This window comes from Peromyscus californicus, unplaced genomic scaffold, assembly GCF_007827085.1.
Source record: "Peromyscus californicus insignis strain IS unplaced genomic scaffold, ASM782708v3 Scaffold_10__1_contigs__length_136768540, whole genome shotgun sequence".
Lineage (NCBI taxonomy): Eukaryota > Metazoa > Chordata > Mammalia > Rodentia > Cricetidae > Peromyscus > Peromyscus californicus.
Genome location: NW_026294391.1, coordinates 13535591 through 13559032, shown reverse-complemented (window position 1 = coordinate 13559032; position 23442 = coordinate 13535591). Strand labels below are relative to the sequence as shown.

At 38.5% G+C, this 23442-nt stretch overlaps 1 protein-coding gene across 2 annotated transcripts in view; it reads left to right on the top strand.

Moving 5' to 3' along the window:
* Shroom4 (shroom family member 4) overlaps positions 1–23442 on the top strand; it is a 209228-nt gene that overhangs the window by 162173 nt on the left and 23613 nt on the right. For both annotated transcript variants that reach the window (XM_052750606.1, XM_052750629.1), the window contains one exon: positions 4375–4436. In XM_052750606.1, coding sequence (XP_052606566.1) covers positions 4375–4436 — 62 coding nt within the window. The remainder of the gene's footprint in view (positions 1–4374; positions 4437–23442) is intronic.

Below are 23442 nucleotides of genomic sequence, written 5' to 3'. Positions count from 1 at the left end.
AGTATATTCATCAACAATCAACAAATGTACATTAATATTTATACATGTCATAGGAAACACATTTTGCCTAAAATAGTATAAGCAAATGATAAACTTTAACATGTATACTGAAGTATTCTTGAAGTATATTCATGTATACACATTATTTTACATTTCCCATGTATGCATCTTACACATATCTTGGTTTACATATGCCTAAGATTCTAATAGGCTTTGAAGCTACAGAAAACAATATTGTTTTCTGAATATTAAGTTAAAATACTTTGTTACTTGCACATATAAATACAGTTGAATTTTGTATATTGGCTTCATATCCTATAGCCTGGCTGAACTCACTGATAAATTCTAGTACCTATTAGGTAGGTTATAGAAAATATTGCACATAGGAGGTCACATCATCTGGGAATAGAAGGAATTTTGTATGTTTTTTCGTGTTCTGCATGCTCTTTGCTGGGGAAGCGAGCCTAATTGCTTTTCCTGGGCTCTGCAGTACAGTGTTCAGAAGGAATACTGAGACCAGCACTGTTGCTCTGTTTTCACTGATTCCCTGTGAAGTCTGGTGGCTACAGTCTCGTAGTAATTGTGGTTCTGTAGTTGGCCTTCAGCTGGTTGAGAAATGCCCTTTTAGTCTTAGCTGCACAGGAGCTCTTTTTAAAAAAATGAAGAATGGATTTTGGGTTCTTTCAAATGTTTCCCTATTTCTATTAAGATGCCTACACTTTTAGTTTTTGTTTAAATTTGTAGTGGGTTATATTGATTGGATTTTAAAATAAGTATCCCCCTAGCATTTCCATGATAAACCCCACTTGGTCATATGTAGTAACTTTTTTTACGCTGCTAGATCTGATTTATTAGCATTTTGTTAAGACCCTTTGAACCTACATTTATTGCAGATTTTAGCCTGTATTATAAAATCTTTGTTTTTTAAACTTGGTAATGCTAGCTAAATGAGGTGGGAAGAAGTCCCCACTCTTCTATTCTCAGGAAGAATTTGTACAACAGTGCTGTTATTTCTTCTTTAAACATGTGATAAAATTTATCACTGAAGTAATTTGGGCCTGAATTTTCTTTGTGAGAATGTTTGAACCTGCACATTAATTTCCCTAATAGAAACAGTGTTATTGAGATTATCTGTTTCTTCTTTGAGTGAGCTTTGGTAGCTTGTGACTTTTAAGGAATTACTCTATGTTATTTAAATGTTTACATTTATGCAGATAAAATTGTTGGGACCTACTTTGAAGGGCATCTAAGAATTTAAGATGTACTGGTTGATGAATAGAGGAGTAAACAGGTACATGATAAGGTGAATACAGCAAAAATATTAATTGTAGCATCTAGATAGGATACATGGATGTTCACTGTAAACTGCTTTCCTCGTTTTGATATGTTTGAAAATATTCACAATGTTGAAAAAAGAGAAAAGGAAATATAGATAATGCCTGAAAGGCATTGAAGCTGAAACTAGACGAACTGGGTTTAAATTCCTTCCCCAGAATTTAGAGTGCCTAATCTTGCCCATCTAAAAAATGAAGGTAATAATAGTACTGCTTCATAAGTTGGATTAGATGGCGAGCATGTGCAAGGCCTTTAGATCAGTGACTGCCAGACAGTAATCATCTTATAAGTAAGCTATTTTAAGACGAAGGGAAATTTGCCTTAGCTTGAAAATCTTGGCTGAAAGAAGCACTCATAAGCAAGTAATAGGGAAAGGGGGTTGAAGGTGAGTGGAAGGAGGGGAGAGGATGACAACAGGGGTGTCATCTCAGGACCAGCACCTTCGCAAGAGAAGGGAGTTCAGTTGACAGATAGCAGCAGCTGCCTGTAGCAATATAGGCAAGCTGTGCCTATGTCATACCTCTCCTTTTACACTTGGAGGAGGGACACATTGGGCTCCTAATGTCTGTTAGACTGGCCAAGCACATCTGCTTAGACACTAGGTTTTCAGGGATGTGGATGGCTATGTATGTAGGAACGTGCCATTTCTACCCTTGTCATGGGAATCCTGTATTCTTGACCCTGTGAGACATACAGTATGGGTTTAGACACTCTAGCTCTGGCGACTGAGGTGGTTGCTGTGGTTACTATCTGAAGAAAGGCTGAGAGCCTGCTCTTTCTGCCATGAAGAAGGTTGGAGAACTAACTAGCTCTGATTCAGTGATCTCTAGAGACGTGAAATCAGCAAATACTTATATCACACATATTTTAGGCCAATTCGTTTTACATACTCGCCAGATGATTTCACTTAGCACTTACATGAGACAGCTGAGGAACCTGAGTCTCAGAGAGATCGCCCAGCTCATAAGGTGCAGAGACAGGATTTGAACAACATGAAAATAACTTGTATGGGGCTGTCCACTAGATTCTAGGTACTTTAGATGTATCAATGCATTGAATCTTCTAGCAACCAAGAAATAGGTACCCTTGTCATGAATATGATACCACATAGCATGTACCATATATTTATGGTATAATGTATATAAACAATATATATATAGCATGTAGTTCAATGTAAACATAAGCACATATGTTTAGCACATGTATGTTTATCATGTATAACATATGTGTGTATGTATGTATAATATAGCAGAGTTAAAGGGGAGTGTGGGCCATCCACTTGGTGAAGGGCAGATGTAGAACCTGAAGCTTGCTTTTAGCTGCAGAGGCTGTGTTCTGGAGTATGTGCTACCCGCCTCTCCATAAGTAGATTGCACAGCCTAGGCCTTCTCCCATGTAGCAAACAGGATAGCTTCTAGCACTATCACTTTCTCCAAAACAGCAAGTCCTGCTGTAATCCTCAACTGCTCTACCTATTGTGAGTATTGCTTCTTTGGTTTAAAGAACAGAGACCAGTTTCCAGATACTAAGTGGCTCAGGCAAAAAGTAAAGTAATATTGAGAATCTCAAAAGGTCAGTGGGTGGAGGGCTTTGTCTGGTTTAACCACTGCTATTCTCTAAGCACCTCCACAGGACTAGACAGAACATGGACAGGAAATCCTGGCTCGTGCTCTGGCTGAACACATGGTACCTTTGTGGGCAGTGATATCTCACAAACATGTCAAGGCAGACAGAGTCTGAAGTACAAATTGTTAGAATTGCTCAGATGTGCCTCACACAAAGACTGCTGTCTGGTTTTGTGAAAGCTGGAATCAGAAAATACTCCCCACCTTTTTCATACTAACATCCAGAATGAAGTGTTCGTTGAGGCAGAGTCTGTGTCCCTCAGGCTGCTCTTGTACACTCAAGCAGTCTTCCTGCGACAGACTGGCAAGTGCTATGCTACAGAGCCTTCTATATATCGTGTACTGTGCAGGCATTCTCTACACATCTCCTTTGATCCTCACTGATTATCTGTATTTGCCAAATAGCAAACTGAGGTTCAAAGTGGTGACAGCATGTCCCTCACATAGGACAGATAATAAATGTCTTAGCCAGTATAACTGACACCAAAAAACCTATATCATTCTGCTTCGCCAGGTGTTTGTCCCCAAAAGAGAGGCCTGCTGCGGCTAAGGCAATAAAACTTGGAAAAGGCTAATAATAGCAGTATTGAAGCAAAATGAATTTAGAAGATCAGTATGGCTTAGGAAAAAAAATGCCTTCTCTTGGGCTAAGCTCTCAGTCTCCAGGTGGAGGGTGCTGAATGCAAAAACAGGAGGAATCTGAAAAGCAAACATGCATTCAGGTTCTGGCTCTAGTAAGAAGAAAGGGAAATTTTTACAAATGGCATGTATGGCTGAGCAATTCAGGAAAATACATCCAAGGGAGACAGTCTACTTCTATAATGTGTGAACAGCGGCAGCCAATACTCGATCTCCCTGAGATGAGCTCATGTCAACCCTTGTCTGAAGAAGTGGGCAGAGGATGAGGGTAGCTGACCTCTCTGTTCCACCTTTTCCAGCCCTAGGAGAGGGATTCTGCTGCAAGACCTCTTGCTCTCAAAACCCCCTCGAGGTCAGTGCTTCTAAGAAGATTCTTTCAAAATTGGAAGAAGCAGCAGGAGGAATGAACAGGTTCATCCAGTAGGACAAACCAGAAGCCCTCCAACCCTCAGTGCAATCAGGAGCTAGAGCAAACAGCAGACATGCTAAACTGGTTTGGGGCGTGGTTTGGGAGGGGAGTGGAGCAAGAGGGAAATTCAACATTCTTAGCCCACAGTGTCCAGGTCCCTGAGTGCTTTCTGGGTATCATCTGCATGACTGCAGTAGCTCCTCTTCTTCCCCAAAGAAAGGCAGCCTTCCGAGTGTACATTTCTGTAGCCTATCTGGGAGAGTCCATGTTACCAGCCAAGGTACCTGGCCAGGCTGCTATTTTCGAAACTACCTGGATACTTGGCTGTTCAAAGTTCCCTAACTTAACCAGAATTTTCCTTTGCAGGAATTTCCTGGGGACAAGTGGAAGGCTATAACAGGCAACAGGAAAACTAGCCATTCGGGGAGGTAAGTGACTGCTCAGGCAGTTGGGGTGCTTTTGTGCCTCTGAGGCTTCTTTCAGAAGTGCTATGGCTTTTGGTTTGCTTGTCTTTGACAAAACTGGTCTGCTTTTCACACACGGACTTGTTGCCATACATAAAATCCAGTGTGCTGCCTACACCACCATCTGAATACAGACCCGGTGGATTGTGAGGACATTTTAGAATAGTCAACAGTGTTGTGAAGGCATGTCTGTCTGAGGCAGCCCTGTCTAGGTGTACCCGAGGACATAGAGAATGAGGGAGAAGAGCATACACTGAGCCTGCCTTCCCAGTGGCCACAAGCAGTTGGAGTCAACAGAGAGGAGGGATGTTCTCTTTGCCCAAGATTGTTGGAAGTACCTACTTCTTGGGTTCTGCCACCACAATTTTAGTAGGACTGGTTGAGAACTTACGGGTCATGAGAACAGATTATGCTGGTCATAGGTTACAGCTGCTGGAGAAAGATGGTGGTGGCTCTAGGTGAATCAGAGGTGTGGAGAGTCACTTTCTTCTGGAATGCTCTTGCCTAGTCAGATCTTTTTTTTTTTTTTCTTTTTTTTTTTTTTTTTTTTTTTTTGTACAAGATTTTGATATGCTCTGTCAGCCAGGTTTTTCTCAGGCCAAATAGTAAAAGAGGGTTCTCAATAATTTCGAGTCCTATTACCATCTCCAGAATAAAGCAGAAGATAGAAAAGGCGGCTCCAAGCTGTGCCTCTGTTCTCCAAGTGAAGGCACTAACATGGTCTGCTGGCCCTTAAATAGTCCAGAATTCTTTTAGGTGGTCTGTATTATGCTCCATCATTTTTAATTCAAATATAATTCGGTCATTTCACCTTTCCCTTTCTTCCCTCCAGCTCCCCCATGCCCTCCACTTATTCTTTCTCAAATTTATGGCCTATTTTTCTTTGATTATTATTGACACACCCACATATATACACATAAATAATATAAATGGAACCTACTGAGTCCATTTAGTGTTGCTTGCATGTATATGATTTTAGGCGTGACCGTTTGGTATTGGATAACCAATTAGGGGTTCCTCCCTGGGGAACACTGATTAGAAGCTTCTTTGATGAGGGAAAGAGCTACAGTTACCTGTGATGGTAACCAACAACTGTCTCATTGGACTTAAGGCAAACTCAACAAGAGGAAAATCATACCAGAAACCTAGTCAACTACCCAGCTGTGGGTCTTAGAGGAAAACCTACTAAAACCTACTACTTAGAGGGAAAGCTGCTCTGTTTGACTGTCATAATTCCTAACTGCATTCTAAATACTAGCCCCATGATTTGATAGCATAATTGGGAATTATTTTGGCTTTTTTTATTCCAAAGTCTGGGAAAATTACTCATTTTCTCCTGCCATGGGAAAGGGGATGATGCCCAATATTTATGAGTCAGCTGTAATTCAGTCACTGGGATGGATAATTTACTCTCCATAGTAGTTCTCAAGCTGTCTAGTTTATAGATGAGGTCCAGAGAAGTTTTATAGTTTCACTCAGGTCACAGATAGCAAATGCTCATGTCAGCTTTCAGACAGTCTGATCCCAGAGTTCCTTCCCCTACCCTGTTGCTAGAGTTTTCCTGCCTGGCCCACAGTCAGGACAAATCTCTCTCACCCGCCAGTCCCACAGCCTTTCAGACCCGACCAAGCAAACACAGAGACTTATATTGGTTACAAACTGTATGGCCGTGGCAGGCTTCTTGCTAACTGTTCTTACAGCTTAAATTAATCCATTTCTATTAATCTATACCTTGCCACGTGGCTTGTGGCTTACCGGTACTTTACATCTTCCTTGTCCTGATGGCGGCTGGCAGTGTCTCCCTGACTCAGCCTTCCACTTCCCAGCTCTATTCTCCTCCTTGTCCCACCTATACTTCCTGCCTGGCCACGGGCCAATCAGTGATTTATTTATTGACCAATCAGCAACACATTTGACATACAGACCATCCCACAGCACTACCCCATGCTTCACATGCTTCAATTGGGGTCCATAAAGGACAGCCTGCAAATAGATCCCTCAACATAGTGTTTCAGGGGTCTAAGTCTCAGGCAGAGATTCTACAAGATTCCATGGCTGGACTTTTCAAGTGGTATTTATCATCTGCTTGCCAAAAGAGGAGATAGAATCTGTTCACCACGACATGGTTGAAAGGACACAAAAACAATAATACTAACATTTTCCTAGTTTTTTTTCCCTTTCTTTTTATTTATTTCACACTGGGGAAGGAATCTGTGGTCTTGTGCACACTAAGCAAGTGTTTCACCATAGAGCAGTAAATACCCTGAGGCAGTAAATAACTCAGTTACATGTTGTAGGCACCATGGAGGACATTTTTCTAAGTCTTTATTTCTCACTGTGAGGTTGTAGAGTAGGTATAATCATTGTAGGCGTAGTTCCTTCTATGTTTAATACAGAGAGGCAATGGAGGCACACCAAACACATTCATTTGCCCGAAGCCCCTCAGCTGGTAATTAGCCCCAAGTAGTCTTGCTTCAGAAACAGTATTTTACAGCTCACCAGTCTCCAAAATGCTTCTCCTACTCACTCATCAGTGAGTCTTAGGAAAAGCTTAGCATGTGCACTGCCATTTGCTTAGCACACTGGGAGATACTAGTGAGAGAGCAGCGAGATACGGTGTCTGCCCACAGCTTGAGCAGAAAATAGTAGCCCACACAGAGTTCAGCAGCAGTAACACTACATTACTACTTGCAAAACAACCTGTGTGCTATGAGTTTAGTTGCACTACTTAGGGCAGAACTTCCTAACAATTCCAGCAGGTAGGCATTAGACCAGGGTGTTGAATCTCAGAGTTGAGTGTGCAACAGAAACATCTGGAGAGCTTGTTCAAACATCAGAGCCCATTGGAATCTGCCCCTAAAAAATTGAATTTTATAGGTGTGGAGTAGGGCTTAAAATCGATGTTTCCAACTGGCTCCTTGGATGATGCTGGCACAGCTGGTCCTGGGACCACACATTGAGAACTGCTAACTCAGATAAAGGGTGTGAGAGTCAGAGAGGGTGAGTTCTCCACTCAAGGTCTCATAGCTGGTAAGGGGACCAGCTCAGCTTTTAAGCCAGCTTTTCCTTGCAAACGTGTCCAAAAGAACATGAAGCTTAAACAAGAAACCCCTGAAACAAGGCCCTAGTACATGATAAGTATTTATTGTGTTTTGGATCAGTTCATGGAAGGATAAGAAAACTGGAGGCTGAAAGTGGGAAGAGCGGAGACTAAGTGAGGTGTCTATTACTAAAGAAAGCCTTGGAGTTAATACTGCCCAAGTTGAAATCCATGTTCATGTGCTTCCTCCTCCTTCCTCTCTCCCCTTCACTGACTCTTCCTTCTTATCTCTTCTTATCTCTGTCACTATCTTTATCTCTTCCTATTTGTAAGATAGGATAAGAGCAACAACATCAAATGTTTATGAGAAACCGTTCCAAACACAGCTTAACACAAGAAATGTTAGTTATGATACTGAGAAGGAGAAGTCATGGCTCATGCTCAGCAGTAAGAGCAGAGAAGTATAACTAATGGAGCTTTAGACCAGGATGGGTAGGCCTGGAGAACTAGAACGGATGATGAACACGAGAGTGAATCGTGTTCACCTGTCTTCAGTGAGTTCCAAGTTCCAGTTAGACAGCAGCATGAAGCTCTGATGTGCGGCCTGTGATGTGGAGACTACAGATAGCAGTGATGAACTGTATGTACACTTGAAAAGGCCATAAAGGGGATTTTGAACATTTTGCCATAAAGAAATGATAAATATTTGAAAGAGAGGTGTTTACCCTGATTTAATCATTATTCATTGTATACATGTATCAATCAATACCTGATACCCCACTAATAAGTACCACTTTAGAATTTTATATATCAATTAAAAATAAATTCAGATGGGGTATAAACGAGGAGAATGGGGCTTGAAAAAGATGGCTAAAATTCATTATATAAATGTATGAAGTTTTCAAACAGAAATTCAAAAAAAGTTGACAGGTAAGTGACTTGATAAATGTGGCATTTTAGGCAACTTGGCAGTATTTGCAATCTAGATGAGTTAGAGGGTAACCAAGTGCAGCAGTCCTCCAGAAGTGACAATGTGTGTTTGGACTAGGCTGTGGAGGTGCAATCGAAATACAGTATAAAAGATAAATATGTGTGATCTTTTGGGAGAAAAAATAATTGTTTATTATGGAAACAATATTATAGAAAATTAAGCACAAGAAAAAATAGCCTTGTCTCTACCACCTTATTGCTCCAATTTCCTGTTTGCTTTCTCTATAGGTGTGGAGATTATTTCTGGCATGGTTATAATAACTATGCAAATGAGCTTTTGTATCCTGATACACTAAGCATTATTTGATAAATAATTTTTATTCAAGCCTCCTCAGTAATTATAATCTTAATGGCTATATAATATTTCATCTGTTTATTGTATACTAATTTGTTTAATCAATCCTAAATTGTTGAATAATCGGGGTATTTTCAATGTCTTATTATTATAAAAAATTATCTAGAACAGTTTGAATATCTATAGATTTTTTTTCTCATTTTAAATTATCTCATTAAAGCAATTACCTGAAACAATTATTAAAGAAACTACTATCTGGAGTTTGGATTACTAGTTCACAGTATATGAACATTTTTATGATCCTTCACAGATTTAAAAAATGACTTTCCTTAGGGGGTATTTTACATTACCACCTGCAATATACTAGAACAGTTCTTTGCACCAAATTTTGCCATCATTGAAAATTTTCTTTTTCTGACGTAACAGTTATACCTGCTGTCATCTTATTCTGCTTACCTTGATCATCCTAGTTTGAACATTTTTCATGTGTTTATTCAGTGTCATTATTGCTTCTCATGTGAATGTCTGTTCAGATTATTTGCTAAAAACTATAAAGTGTCTTTTCAAGGACAAGTAGAGAAAACTGTTTCTGGAGCTTTGGAACACAGGAGATAATTAAAACTAGCTGAGCCCTGGTGACCTGGGAAGTTACTGACATAGATGGGACAGTCTATGTCAGTAGAAAGGGAGCCGGTTTAGAAAAGATGGTACCTTAGAACTGGTATATATTAGAGGTGAAGCAGATTCTTCAGAGGATGCTTGCCAAACACTCAGACAGGGAAAAATGAGGAGAAGAAAGTAGTAAAGCAGGATCAAGTGGCCAAAGTGCTAGAAGAAAAATCTGTCAATGTACTGCCATCATGGAAGACAGCATTAATGGCTTTGACAGTTTGCAGTCATATGTGTCCTTCAGGAAAGCAAATTTAGCAAAATATTGGATATAGGAAATAGATGGCATGATTGCTTGTAATGGAGTTCTACAAGGAAGAAATGAAAACATCTTTATTCATTATGAATTTTCATATTCCAAGTGTACAGTTTGGGTGTATTTAGTGGGTAATGTATAATCTTTACTACAATCTAATTTTAGAATGTTTCTGCCATCCTGCAATAGTCTCTCATGTCTATTTGCAGCAGTCACTTACCATTCCCATTTTCACCCTCAAGCAATTGTAATTTGTTTCCTGCATTCATAGATTTGCTTTTTTCTGTTTACCTCATTCAGGAGGAATCACATTAAACATGTGCTTTTGTATCTCATGTCTTTTAATTAGGATGATGTTTTAGCCATTCATCCACATGGAAGCATATTTCAGTGCTTAATTTTTCTTTATTGCCAAATAACAGGAGTAGATCACATTTTCTTTACCCAGTCATCTACTGTAGTTGGTTGATTTTAGTCTTTTCTGTTTGGGAGGCTCACCACCCAGCTCCCAAATAAATACATGGAGGCTTATTCTTACTTATGAATGCTCGGCCTTACCTTGGCTTGTTTCTAGCCAGCTTTCCTTAACTTAAATTAACCCCGTCTACCTTTTGCCTCTGGGATTTTATCTTTCTCAATTCTATATACCTTCTTCTACTTCTACTCTGTGACTTGCTATGTAGCTGGGTGGCTGACCCCTGACCTCCTCCTCTCTTCCTTTTCTCACTCCTTATCTTCTCTTCCCAGATTTCTCCTCCTGTTTATTCTCTCTGCCTGCCAGCCCCACCTACCCCTTTCTCCTGCCTGGCTATTGGCCATTCAGCTCTTTATTAGACCAATCAGGTGTTTTAGACAGACAAAGTAACACAGCTTCACAGAGTTAAACAAATGCAACATAGAAGAATGCAAGACATCTTTGCATCATTAAACAAATGTTCCACAGCTAAACAAATGTAACACATCTTCAACTAATATTCCACAACAATCTACCAATAGACATTTTAATTGTTTCTACTTTTTGTTACAAATATTATTTCTATAAACATTCATATATAATTTTCTAGGTAGGTATGTTTTCAATTCTCCTTAGCATATACTTAGGAGTAGAATTGCTGGTCTATATGGTAACTTTATATTGAACTTTTTGAAGAATTGCCTGTTTCTCAAAATGGCTGTACTGTTTTACATTTCTACCAGCAATATGGGAGAGGGCCACTCCTTTTCACTAGTTTTTAATCATTATCATTATTTTACTGTGTGATTAAAATGTTTAGAAAGATTTTAACACTGAAATGTTTTCGAAGAAAATGGCTAGGGAGAAGAAGAGAAATTAAAGACACTTTAATTTAGTGGTCTCCAAACATGGTCACAGGCCCAGCAACCTCAGTGTCATCCAAGAATTTCTTAAAAATGAAAATCAAAGGCCCTACCCAGACCTAATGAATTAGAAAATGGCCAGCAGTATGTGTTTTATCGAGCCCTCCATGCAAGTTTTGACAGCCAGGTGTTTAAGTGATGGTTTGGTAGAGATCTCAGCAACTTAACTAGGTTTAAAATAGAACGGAGAGATGAACAGAAAGGAAAAGAACGTCCGTGTCAATGCTGAAAATGGAAGAAGCAGATCACAGTTAAGGCTCTCAGGCAACTATGTAAACCAGTCTGGGTATTCATCAAAAACTTACAAACATAACTACCATATGGCCCAGTTATACCATAACTGGGTATATGCCTGAAGGACTCAGCATGCCACAGAGATGTTTGCACACCCATGTTGCTGTACTAGACACAATAGTCAAGACAGGGAATCAGCCTAGATGCTCATCAGCAGATAAATAGGAAAAGAAAATGTGCATGCACACACATGAGAAAGAGAGACAGACAGACAGACAGATGGACAGACAAAGACAGAGAAGGGAGTTTTGGAGTTTTATTCGGCCATAAAGGAGGAAAAGGTTATACCATTTGTAGAAAAGTGAACAGAACTGTAGATCATAGTTTTAAATGAAGCAAATCAGAGTCAGAAAGACAATTATGTTTTATCTCATGTTGAACATACATATGTGTTCATGTATGTATCTATATATGACATGAAACTAGGATGCTGTGCAGAGAGAGGAAGGCATTGAATGTAGGGGTAAGGGGGCATGAGAGGGTAAGGTGAAGAGAAAAACAAAACACCTCATTTCCTCTCATATGAGGAGTCTACAGTTATCAATATATAAACAGATATGAAAATAGCTGGAGTAGGGGTATGAGAGAGACCAGTGGTGAGGGACTAGAAAGGATATGATAATAGAGGGTGGTTATGAGGAAACTACAATTATACACATACATGGAATGCCATAATGAAATGCATTATTTTATATGCTTACTTTAAAAATTAGTAAGATACAGTAAAGGGATTTTTTTTCCAGGTAAGATAAGAAGGACTAGAAAAGATTCAGTGAGGAAATGACATTTATAAGGAAAAATCCTGATGGAGTTCCTCCCCCCTACTCTGCCTTAGTACCACACACGTACACTTTCATATTTATTATGTCATTTCTGTCACAACTGCAATGATGGGTGTAGGTGGGAAAATCAAAAGTATAATCTTCAGCTACTCTCTGTGCCTAGAAGCAAAGCAGATAATTCTAGGTAGTTACATTCTTAGTTGTCTCTCTCAGTTGTTATTTGGTTTGCATGCAGAGAGAATACAAACTCATTTTGATATTAGTGGGAGGGGGAAATTATGAGTAAATCTAGTGAAAGAAAAAGTTACATAATTGTAGGTATTTAAAAGCCAGCAGACATTCTTTTCTGGATTATCTCCCTTGGATTTCTGTACTTGTGATTGCCTACCTTGATCCTTCCATTTTCCCCCCTTTGTGTGTAACTTCAGAATATGTATTTATTATATACACAGCCATAGTTAACCCCCAAAATGCCTTATTTTTTCCCAGTTCATTCTTGAGGAATCTAATACTCCGGAAGAAATTAAAACTAAGGAAAGAGATCATTTTGCTATTAATGACAAGCAGAGCCTTGGTAGCTAATATTTACTGGGTGCTTACTATTTTTCAGACCCATTTTGCATAAATTATGTTATTTATCACTTATAATGATCTTGTGTGATTGTTACTATTCATGACATAGTTTGGCCAATGAGAAAACTGACTCACAGAAGATTAAAATCACATCCCAAGGTCAGGCAGGCATCTTCTTCCCGAGCCCATTACTTCTAGGTTACATTGTATTTGACACAATTAGAGCTCTGTGTAGTAGTTCCAGCTCTCTGCTGACGGCTCTCTTCTTTCCTCTCACCTAGTCCACCTGGAGGTGGGTGCAGGGGCGGGGATCCGTAATTCAGGACATGCTTCCTATTTTCTGCCAGTAGAAGAAAATGGATAGTTGAATCTGATTGCATAAGGAATAGTACATTTTTTCAGGAAGACCTTACAGGTAAGACTGAAACATTTAGAAGCATGTAGGACTTGTTAGAAGTGTGATAAAGTGAGTATTGAAAGTGTTGAAATATGGGTGATAATGCAACATTGGGTACACAACACTTAATCAAGGAAAATTATAACATTCTAATGAAAGAAATAAGAACAGAAATGAATACATATCTGTAATCTGCTTCAGCTTGCGAAGACTATACAAATCTCCCTAATTAATATTCATATATAATATACTACAATTAGAATCTTCATGGGGGTACTTTATAGAACTTGTCAAATCCATAGTGAAATAAATCTGGAAGAAAACATCAGCTAGAATGATAGTAGACTTGCCCTCTCAGATTTAAGAGATAGTAGTAGACTTGCACTCTCAGACTTAAAGTCCTGTCTTAATATGGAAATTATCAAATACATGATAGTTGATTTAAAATGTTAAAGTTTAAAATGGATTCTATGAACAAACAAGCTAATTTGAAAATATGGAATACACTGGAAGCAACCTAAAGCTTGTTTTAAAAATCAATTTAAGAAATTTGAGAAATTTAAGGTATTTGCATGAAGGATGATTAACTTACAGATATACCTTACTTAGATCCATAGCAGATCCTAGCCAGAAGGTAAACCAATGGAACAGCTTATTTTTTTCTGGCTGAGGATGCAAGATAAATCTGTGTCTATTAAGTTGAAGATGTCACTGGAGACAAGATGGATGGGTTGAAATATAAAAAATTAGGAAAAAAAACTTTGTACACAAAATGTAATAAAAAGCTAAGCCTCAGAAGGAGGGGAGTGCCTGGGAACAATTTTATTGATAACAGTTGCTTGTCTAAAATATATGAAGAATGAATACAGATAGAGAGGGTTAGTTTGAAGATTTAGCTTCTTAAATGGGCAAAGAAAATAAGTAGGCATTTTACTTTACACATGTGGAAAGAAAGGCTGCAAAATCATTCCATGGAAAACTATAACCTCTGTAGCAATTAAAGAATATAAATAAAAATCAATTTCAAGGTATTATAGCCTTCTTATTAAACTGTCAACAGTTTACATAAATGACAAGTGAAATTATAAAATCCTGCCTAGGCAAGGCATGAGCAAACAGTATTTTTTTTCTAGAAGCAGTATATATTGGTTCAGTTATCCTAGAGGACAATCTGGAAATATGTGACAAGAATACATTACTCATCATACTCTGGCCCAATATACCCTTTAAGGAATAATCCAAAAGATAAAATTAATTTCTTGAAAAATACTCATACTATTGGCTACTTGTTGTCATTGAAAAGGCTTATTAATGTATTATATCATCAATGATGGAACTAGAAATGGGGATCAGTAATTATGTTAGCTCCAGAAAGCTTAACACCAAACCATGTATTGAATTTGAAAGAAAAATCAGGAAAGAATGTGATCAAATATAACTAGCTTGACTTGAAAGCACATAGTGTTCTTTGGGTATGTGTCAAAATGTTGGAATTTATAATAAAAAATAAAAAAAAAAGAAAATCTGAAGAAGTAGCAGACCATATCGGTTTTATTTAGTTCTGGGAAGTTTGAGATCAAAGGCTTTAGAAAAATCCCTGTATCAATGACAGACTGGTTCTCAACAGCCATGCTTGACCGCACTGCTGGCTACAATTTGGTTTGCTAAAATTCTCCATCAGTCAGCACTTCTGCTTATTTAAATCCATGAGAACTTTGACATATAAAGGGATACCTAATCAGACCTTCCTGAACCTCCACATAATGTCACCACTTCCATGACGCAGTATCCTGCCCTGCCCATACATGCCCATAAATATCATATCTGACTCATCCTCCTCATTTTTTTAAGGACTTTTCATCCTATGGGGAAGTGAAAGAGAAGCACACATTCTGTCTACCAGTGTGTAACTTCTGTATGTGTGGTACCTTGACAAGTAGCAGCTAGAGTCTTCCGGCAGGGGGGTGGGAAACTAAGCTTTACTGCTGACAACCCCATCAAAGCAAGGGCTTCTCTATCTCCTTGTTTTCACCTCTTGGGGACCTGGAGAAGGCCTGGAGTAAGTCCTGGCACTTGGCATTTGCTGTTATCCACTGGAAGTTTCCGTGAGCTCAGGGACAGGGAGAGATGACCACAGCAAGCTCGCTGGGTCCTTTCTTCTTCGTAGCCTCCTTGTGTCTTGTTTCCTGGATCTTGCAAATGTTTCCTCTAGTAAAAACCTGGGAGTGGCTGTTTCTCTTGGAGCAGTCTTATCTCTTGGCTGGGCAGAGAAGGGAAAGGCAAGATGGACTGGCCCCGTGTGCTCTTGCTACTATGATCCTGGAATGCCAAGCTATTGTGGTAAGTTTAAAAATAAAATTCCCAAACAAGGAAACTTCAAAAGACTGAAGGAAGAGGCAGGAGGAGGTTTTTCCGCCTCTTGCAGAACTGCTCTTCGTTTTCAGTTCGATCTCCCTAACATTTTTAACAAAGGAGGACAATGTATTTGTCAGAAGCAAAGGCAACCTGTCGTAAGAAACGAGAACAGCCCAGGCTTTGGCCGGCAGTTTGCTTTTGTTTTTGAGCTAGAGCCGTATAGCCTCGCACTGGTGTCAACCAAGTCTTTTCATCTCCATTTCCATGCTTCCTCCCTTTCCTTCAGTGAGGAGCTGAAGTCTTCTTCATAGATACCTGGAGGCAAAGGGAGCACTCTACCCTAGCAACCCTTGCTTCAGTGGAACTGCTCCTCCTCGGAGCAGGAGAAGATACACTCTAGTCTGGACACTCTGTTTTCTTATCTGTTAAGAAAATAGTTTGTCCTTTTTAGCCTAAGGATTCCCAGCTACAAACTGGATAATGTCACCTAATTTATTGGGTATTGAGAAAATTAATTAAAATACATACATGAACATGCCTAAAACAGTGCCTAATATATATTGAGAAGCAAGAAACTATACTATAGTTCTGCCCATTGGTGAAGACTCCCGCCTTCTAGGCAGAAAATCCTTATTTGGTCCCAAAGCACAGTTATAGATTTCTATATACGTTATAAGGCCTGGGTCTTTTTGAAATTAAAACCTCTACAGGTCAATATCCCTGGCTTGTGCTTAACATAGTTCAGTGGAAACCTGTTAGACCACTGTGCTGCAGCCATGCTCTGTGATACTAATCAAATTTACCATTCTATCCTTTTCTCTAGCCATACCCAGGAAGGCAGTAGAGCACCACAGAAAATACTGGGAGACAAACTTGGGTTTGAATTCTAGCAGATTTTCAAAATCTAGTTACATAAATCAAAGAGTGCATGGCTTTGAACAAGATATATAACCCATCTTAGTCTCAGTCAACTACTTACCTTACAAAGCCTTCCTGAAGGTTAACTATACTAAAAAGCACAGAAATGCTTTGGGATACATAGGAAGATTCCCAGTAGATGCCGATTTTCCTTTTTAGAGTGAAGCCCAGCATGTAGTTGGGCAAAGTGCACAATCCAAGCCTGTCACAGCTGTAATCTTTAGCTCTGCTCCTGCTTTATATCAAGGAAGTTGGGCAAAGTTGCCTGCTCTTTAATGTTCAACCTTGCTCAACAGTCAAGAAACCAGAACTAGGCCCAGCTCAGCCAAATGGCTACATAGCCAGGAGGTCCTAGTTTGCCAAAGACTTTAACTGTAGACTCACTCATTCCCTTTTTATACAGCAAAAAGGAAGAGATGAGAAAAAGCAAGTTAGTCACTAGTAGGTCCATCACGCTCCAGTGGAAGACTACACGTCCAAGAATATTGGAGCTGCACACGTTAGCTTGAAATTTTGTTTTGTTTTTTGTTTTTTGGCTTTTTTTTAGTGACACAAAGTTGAGTGGGAATAAAATGGGATGTCAATCTGGAAAAAATTGGGGGAGAGATGAATATGATCAGCAGTAGACTCCCTGGTATTGTGGTTCTCACAGCCTTTCCTCCCTCTTCAGGAGTTGTGATGAGGGTGTATCTGTTGGGGCTAGGCTCCCCATGATCTCTGTTGATCTCTGCATTGTGTCCAGTTGTAGTTTTCTGTGATGGTCTCCATTTGCTGTGAAGAGAGGCTAATTTGATGAGGGGTGGGGACTATGTTTATCTGTAGGTATATGGATAAGATTTAGACTACAGTAAGGAATTACACTGGTCTAGCTAGACCATGGAAAACAGGCTTTCAGGTCAGATGCAGTTTGAACATCCAAGTCCTGTATCCTAAGTGTGTGGTCTGCAGCAATAGGGTCCCACCCTTAAGCCCTGATAGAGAACCAAGGGCTACATTGATAATCTATATTGTTTTGGGAGTCACTTGGACTACTCTGGCCAACCATTCAAAGGAGATTTCTTGTGTTTGGTACTACAGTTTTTGTTAGTCTGTGAGTCTTATAGGGAACACTATCAGCCCAAGTGGCTTAATGGCTTAACTTCCTTTAACACACACACACACACACACACACACACACACACACACACACACACACACAGAGAGAGAGAGAGAGAGAGAGAGAGAGAGAGAGAGAGAGAGAGAGAGAGAGAGAGAGAGAGAGTATAATTTTAGGTAGATATAAAATAATATGATTACATTAGGCTTTATCAAACAAACTTCATGTTGTATGTTTCACATTCTTTCTTTTCCTTCTGGATTGATCTCCTTCCCTTCTCCCCAGTTGGAGCTCCCCCAATTATTTCATTTCTGATTTTATATCACCTTCTTCCTGCTATTCCCTTCCCAAGCCCCTCCCCCACCTGGGATCCATTTATTATGCTTTCCTGGTTTCTCCTCTTACTCCACCTTGTACACTCACATCTGAGGATCTAGAGCTAGGAATTGCCAATAGGAGAGAACATGTAGCATTTGTCTCTTTTGGTCTGGGTTACCTCATTCATTTACCATCATTTACCTACAATGTTCATTTTTCTTTATAGCTGAATAGTACTTCGCAATGTATATGTACCATATTTTCATTATTCATTCATTGGTTGAAGGACATTTAGGTTGTTTCTATTTCTATTGTTACTTGTTGTGGGTAAGGTGGCAGTAACATGGCTAAGCAAGTTCTCTATAGTAGAGTATCTAATCCTTTGTGTGTCTGCCAAAGAGTGGTATAGCTGGGTCATGATTGGTTTATTTTTAGCTTTTTGGGAATTTTCCACACTGATTTCCATAGTTTGCAATCCCAGGAGCAGTGAATTCGTGTTCCCCTTTCCCCAATTCTCCTCCTGCATTTGTTGTGAGTTGTTTTGTTGATCTTTGCCGTTCTGGCTGGGTTAAGATAAAATGTCAAAGTTGTTTTTATTTGCATTTCCCTAATTACTGGGGATGCTAAGCATTTTTTGAGATATGTCTTAACCATTTTTTTCTTCTTTTCAGAACTCTTTGTTCAGGTCCTAGGTCCATTTTTAGAATGGGTCATTTGTTTGAGGTTTTTTTTTGTTTGTTTGTTTGTTTGTTTGTTTTTAGTTCTTTGTATATTCTGGATATTAATCCTCTGTCAGATGTATAGATTGCAAAGATTCTCTCCTATTCTGTTGTCTTCCAGTTGATTGTTTCCTTAGCTATACAGAAGCTTTTTAGTTTTATGAGGTCCCACTTGGTCAGTTGTTGACCTTAATTCCTTGGCTAATGGAGTTTTGTTCAGAAAATGCTTTTCTACACCCATATCTTGTAGGGTTCTGCCTATGTTTTATTCTAGCAGTTTTAGTGTTTCAGGTTTCAAATTGATGTCTTTGATCCACTTGGACCTAATGTTTGTGCTGAATGATAGATAGGGGGTCTAATATCATCCTTCTGCATGAGGACATCCAGTTTTACCTGCACCGTTTGTTGAAAATATATTTTCTTCAGTGTATGATTTTGCCTCTTTGTCAGATATCAAATGTCTATAGCTACAAATACTCATGTATGGGCTTTCTGTTTTATTCTGGTAGTCTACATGTTTATTTTTATGTCATTACCATATTGTTTTTTAGTACTATAGTTCTATGATATTGAAGTCTGGAATAGCAATCCCTCCAGTACTGTTCTTTTTACTCAGAATTGCTTTGACTATCCGGGTTCTTTTCTGGTTCCATATGAATTTTAGGATTTTTTTCTGTGAAGATTATTGTGGGTATTTTGATTGGGATTGCAGTGAATCTGTAAAATGCTTTTGGTAAGATGGTCATTTTCACAAAATTCATTCTACCAATCTGTGAACAGGGGCTATCTTTCCATTTTGTGGTGTCTTTCTCAATCTCTTTCTTCAGAGGTTTAAAGTTTTCCTTGTAGCAGTCCTTCACCTTCTTAGTTAAGTTTATTCAATGATATTTTATTGCATTTAATCTCAAAGGCAATTTTGTTGTCTTTAATTTTAAAAAAATCTAATAAAAATTTTAAAGAAAGTTTGGGTTTAAGAGTAGTATGAAGAATCAAAAGACTAGGTATACAAACATGTCTACTTTGGTTACTAACTAATTACTTCAGCCATCCTTGTCTCATTTAACCCCCCTGATAATCAATATAAAAATCAGTTGGAAGAAAAGAGCATGTCTTTTGAGGGTCCTCCAGTTGTACAAATTGATGGTACCATAATCCTATCTGGGAGACACTGGGCTCCAACCAGGCTACTTACTGGAAATTGTTAAGAGTACAAACCAATCCTACTTTGAAAGGAACTGGGCTTCTAATATTTGATGTGCAGAGCCATTCTGAGCATCAAAGAGCCACTTACATCAGAGGGGAAGAAGCAGATATGCTTCTAGAAAGTGGAAGGAATACCCACAATAATGAAGTCATTATGACCAGTATGTATACAAGTCACTCCGTCAACAGAGTCTCACCAAATATCGCTGTACATGATCAATGAGAAGAAAATCTTACATAGTCCCTGCTATGTGAAGGACTATGTAAAAATAGTTTTAATAGTTGAAGAAAATGGTGAAAGTGGAGAAATCACTGCATTGTGTAAGGTCTAGATTGGAAATTAAGGTGGCGAAGTGGGAGAGATGCAGGGACAGGAAGTAGGAATTGACAACTCAGTGTATATGATGAGGGGTAGGGGCAGCATGAATAATTTCAAATCCAACCTGATTGGAACAAATAGATGTATCCCCAAACAACAATAGCCTTCCTATGCTTTACCCTGGCTTCTTGCTTATATACTGTGATTCTAGAAGCACTTGTTTAGACTCCCTTGAGTTAGCTGTTTAAAGTTTAGGTTCCTAGGACCTCCCACAGGGATTGAAATCCCAATTTCTAGGGACAAGGCCCTATATATTTGCATGTAAACAATTTCCCCAGATAATCTTGATTAGGATTCACCTTGATTAAGGACTGCTGTCCAAGGCTAGTGGAGTCCAACTTTTGGATCATGTCCCAGAAAGAAGTTCTGTCTATACCTCTGACATAGGTTGTCATTATAGTTTATTCATAAATCTCTTGTATTTATTAATTTCTTAATACTTATATTTTGATACTTAAAATCATGGTAACTGTAAATATAAGTGAAGTACTATGGAGCCTAATACTAGGGGCTTAAAAAAAAACAATGAAATGACCTAGACAAAAACAAAACAGTTGTTAGGGTCCAGTGTGAAAAAGAAGTACCAAGTGTTTTAAAGTGTAGCTACAGTAGAAAGATGACTTAATTTTTCTGAAAATACAGACCTCTCCATCACAATGAAGGAGAATGGATCCATGAAAATACCAAGGCGTTTATTAATATCTCACCAGTCAGCAGGCATTAGGTACCAAGTATTGGGAAATGGATAGGATTTTATTTTGGCTCAGTTTTGAAGGTTCCCACAAGTGACCACCAGCTCCATTGCTTTGGGCCTGTGATGAGACAGTACTTGATAGCTAGAGAACATAGTAGAGAAGGCCTGTTCATCTCATGTTTGGGTGTAAAACTAAATAGAAGAGCCCTGCAGTTTCCTCTGAGGGAACATGCCCAAGGACCTAAGCCTTCCCACTGGTTCCTACCTCTAAATATTTTCACCAGCTCCTAATAGCACCAAACTTGTAAACAAGCCTAGGGGGGCCCATCATTCCAGATCCATACCATAGCAAGTAGGAAGTAGCATCTTGTGGAAGCACCTGGTTTTTTGAGATGTGTAGCTAAGGAAGGCCTTCACCAGACTTAAAGGTTAATCACAGCAGAGATGCTCCAACTACCTCATTAGAAGTGCCATAGCAGATATCAGCCCAGTAATAAAGTTAGAAAGCATTATGTGGTTGATAAAATTGATAATTTGTCTTAGCCTACATCACTCCAAAAACTATGGAATTTAGTATGCTTGCTCTGCAAACACAGCCAGAAACTAAATACTACTCTCTCATACACATGCACACACCTCAATTAGATTACAGAGAAGTTGGAAGCTACTCTCTGGCTTACTGTTATTATTGTTCCCTTTGCTTAGTGGCTTTGCCCTTGGGGCTAGAGGACAATAGATGAGCTTTTATTTTACCATAGTCATAAAGAAATGACCAAGTACCTGCTGTGCATAGACACCATACTGGTTACTGATGATATGTGGTAGTGAACATGACATGGCTTTCACCTTCATAATGATCATGTTTAAGGGGCAAGCAACTAAGTAGTGCTGTATTAGGAAGTTCGATGGATTCTGAGACGGCCCACTTGCCCTATACTTTGAGGAGTGGAGAATCAAAAACTACTTCCTTGGGAAAGTGAGAATTAAATATGAATTTGACAAGTCACAGGAAGGAAGGAAAGAGAATGGGATGTAAAGGGAACCGAATATATACAGGCAAGGAATATAGGAAGTGTGTGAGTGGCAGGATCTTTAAGGACCCTTATCAAACACAGCAAGGGGTCTGTTTTCTGAATACTTTAAGCTCCAGGCAGGGAAGTGTATAATGTCAATTTTATGCCTTATGTTCAATTTGAATGTTGCTAATATTTTGGATTTCTATGCTCACTTTTTATAGATGTATATTGATTATACGTAGAATGGACTTAATAAAGAATATTACTTCCAAGTATATCATATACTTGCTCTCACATATTACATACTCACACACATTAGAAGAACCTTACTTTGATCCAGCAATACAGCACCTCACCAAACACTTAGACATTTCTTGTGTACCAAAAAACTAGTGTCTATTTATTATATACACTTGATTCTATATCTTGCCTTTTTACTTTTATGATAGTTCTATAGATTTCTGTGTAAATTGAATACAGATCTATTGCATTACTTTGAGCAGCTATATAGTACTCCATATTTAGCTCTTCTTATTTTACTTTAATTCCTATAGAAAGGCATTTAGAATATTTCCATCCTTGTGATTATACACAAAGCTATAATGAATATCCTTATGTAATCCAACAGGGTTCATGTTAAAATACAAACATAGAATATATATATAACTACATATATAATATAGAAATATATAAAAATCCTTAGAAATTGAATTGCTGGGTCAAAGGATAATCGATGTTGACTCTTCTTTCTTTACAAATGGCTTTTGAAAAAAATGACACCAATTTATACTTCCACCAACAGTGTGTGAGATCACCTATTTTTCCTATACCCTTATAAATTCTTTAATTTTCATTTTAAAATGGTTCATTATCATTTGTATATAGTTATAAGTTTACATGTGGTTGAGCATTTTCTGTAGGTTGAGAAGACATCCTCCTTTTGCTATGAACTGCATACCTTTTCTCCTCTGTTGTATTGCTGGTTTCTATTGTGGATTAGTAAGTGTGCTTCATACATACACAAAACAAACAGATTTTCTCAGTATATCATCACCTTTTCATTTTGTCTCTGATATTTTTCTTATAATGAATTTTTAATTTGGGGGAAATCAAAATTAAGTATCACCTCTGTTTGATTACATCTATATTTAATGTCTTACATTAGAATTTAATCTTAGGATTAGTTTTGCTTGTGTTTTCTGTTTTCCTCTAGAATTTATCATAATGTCCTTTTTACATTTGAAATTTTATATATATATATACATATATATATATGAACTTTATTGGAAAGAGGGATATGAATGTTTAACCTTATCACTGGTGACTATCTTATTTGTTCCCAAACTGTATGCAAATGAGTCATCTTTCCTAGCTTAGGTTATAATGAGCTAACTTCACATGTGTTTGAACCAGTTTAGCATTCTATGGGTTTTGTCATTTTTATTGCTTATTTAAATATTTAGAGAGAGAGTCTTGCTTTGTAACCCAGGTTGGCCTTGGACTCCTGGAAATCCACCTTCCTCAGCCTCCTTCCCAAATTCTGGGATTATAGGTGCTACACTTCCAACCAGTATTCTGTATTTTATACCATGAATCCAC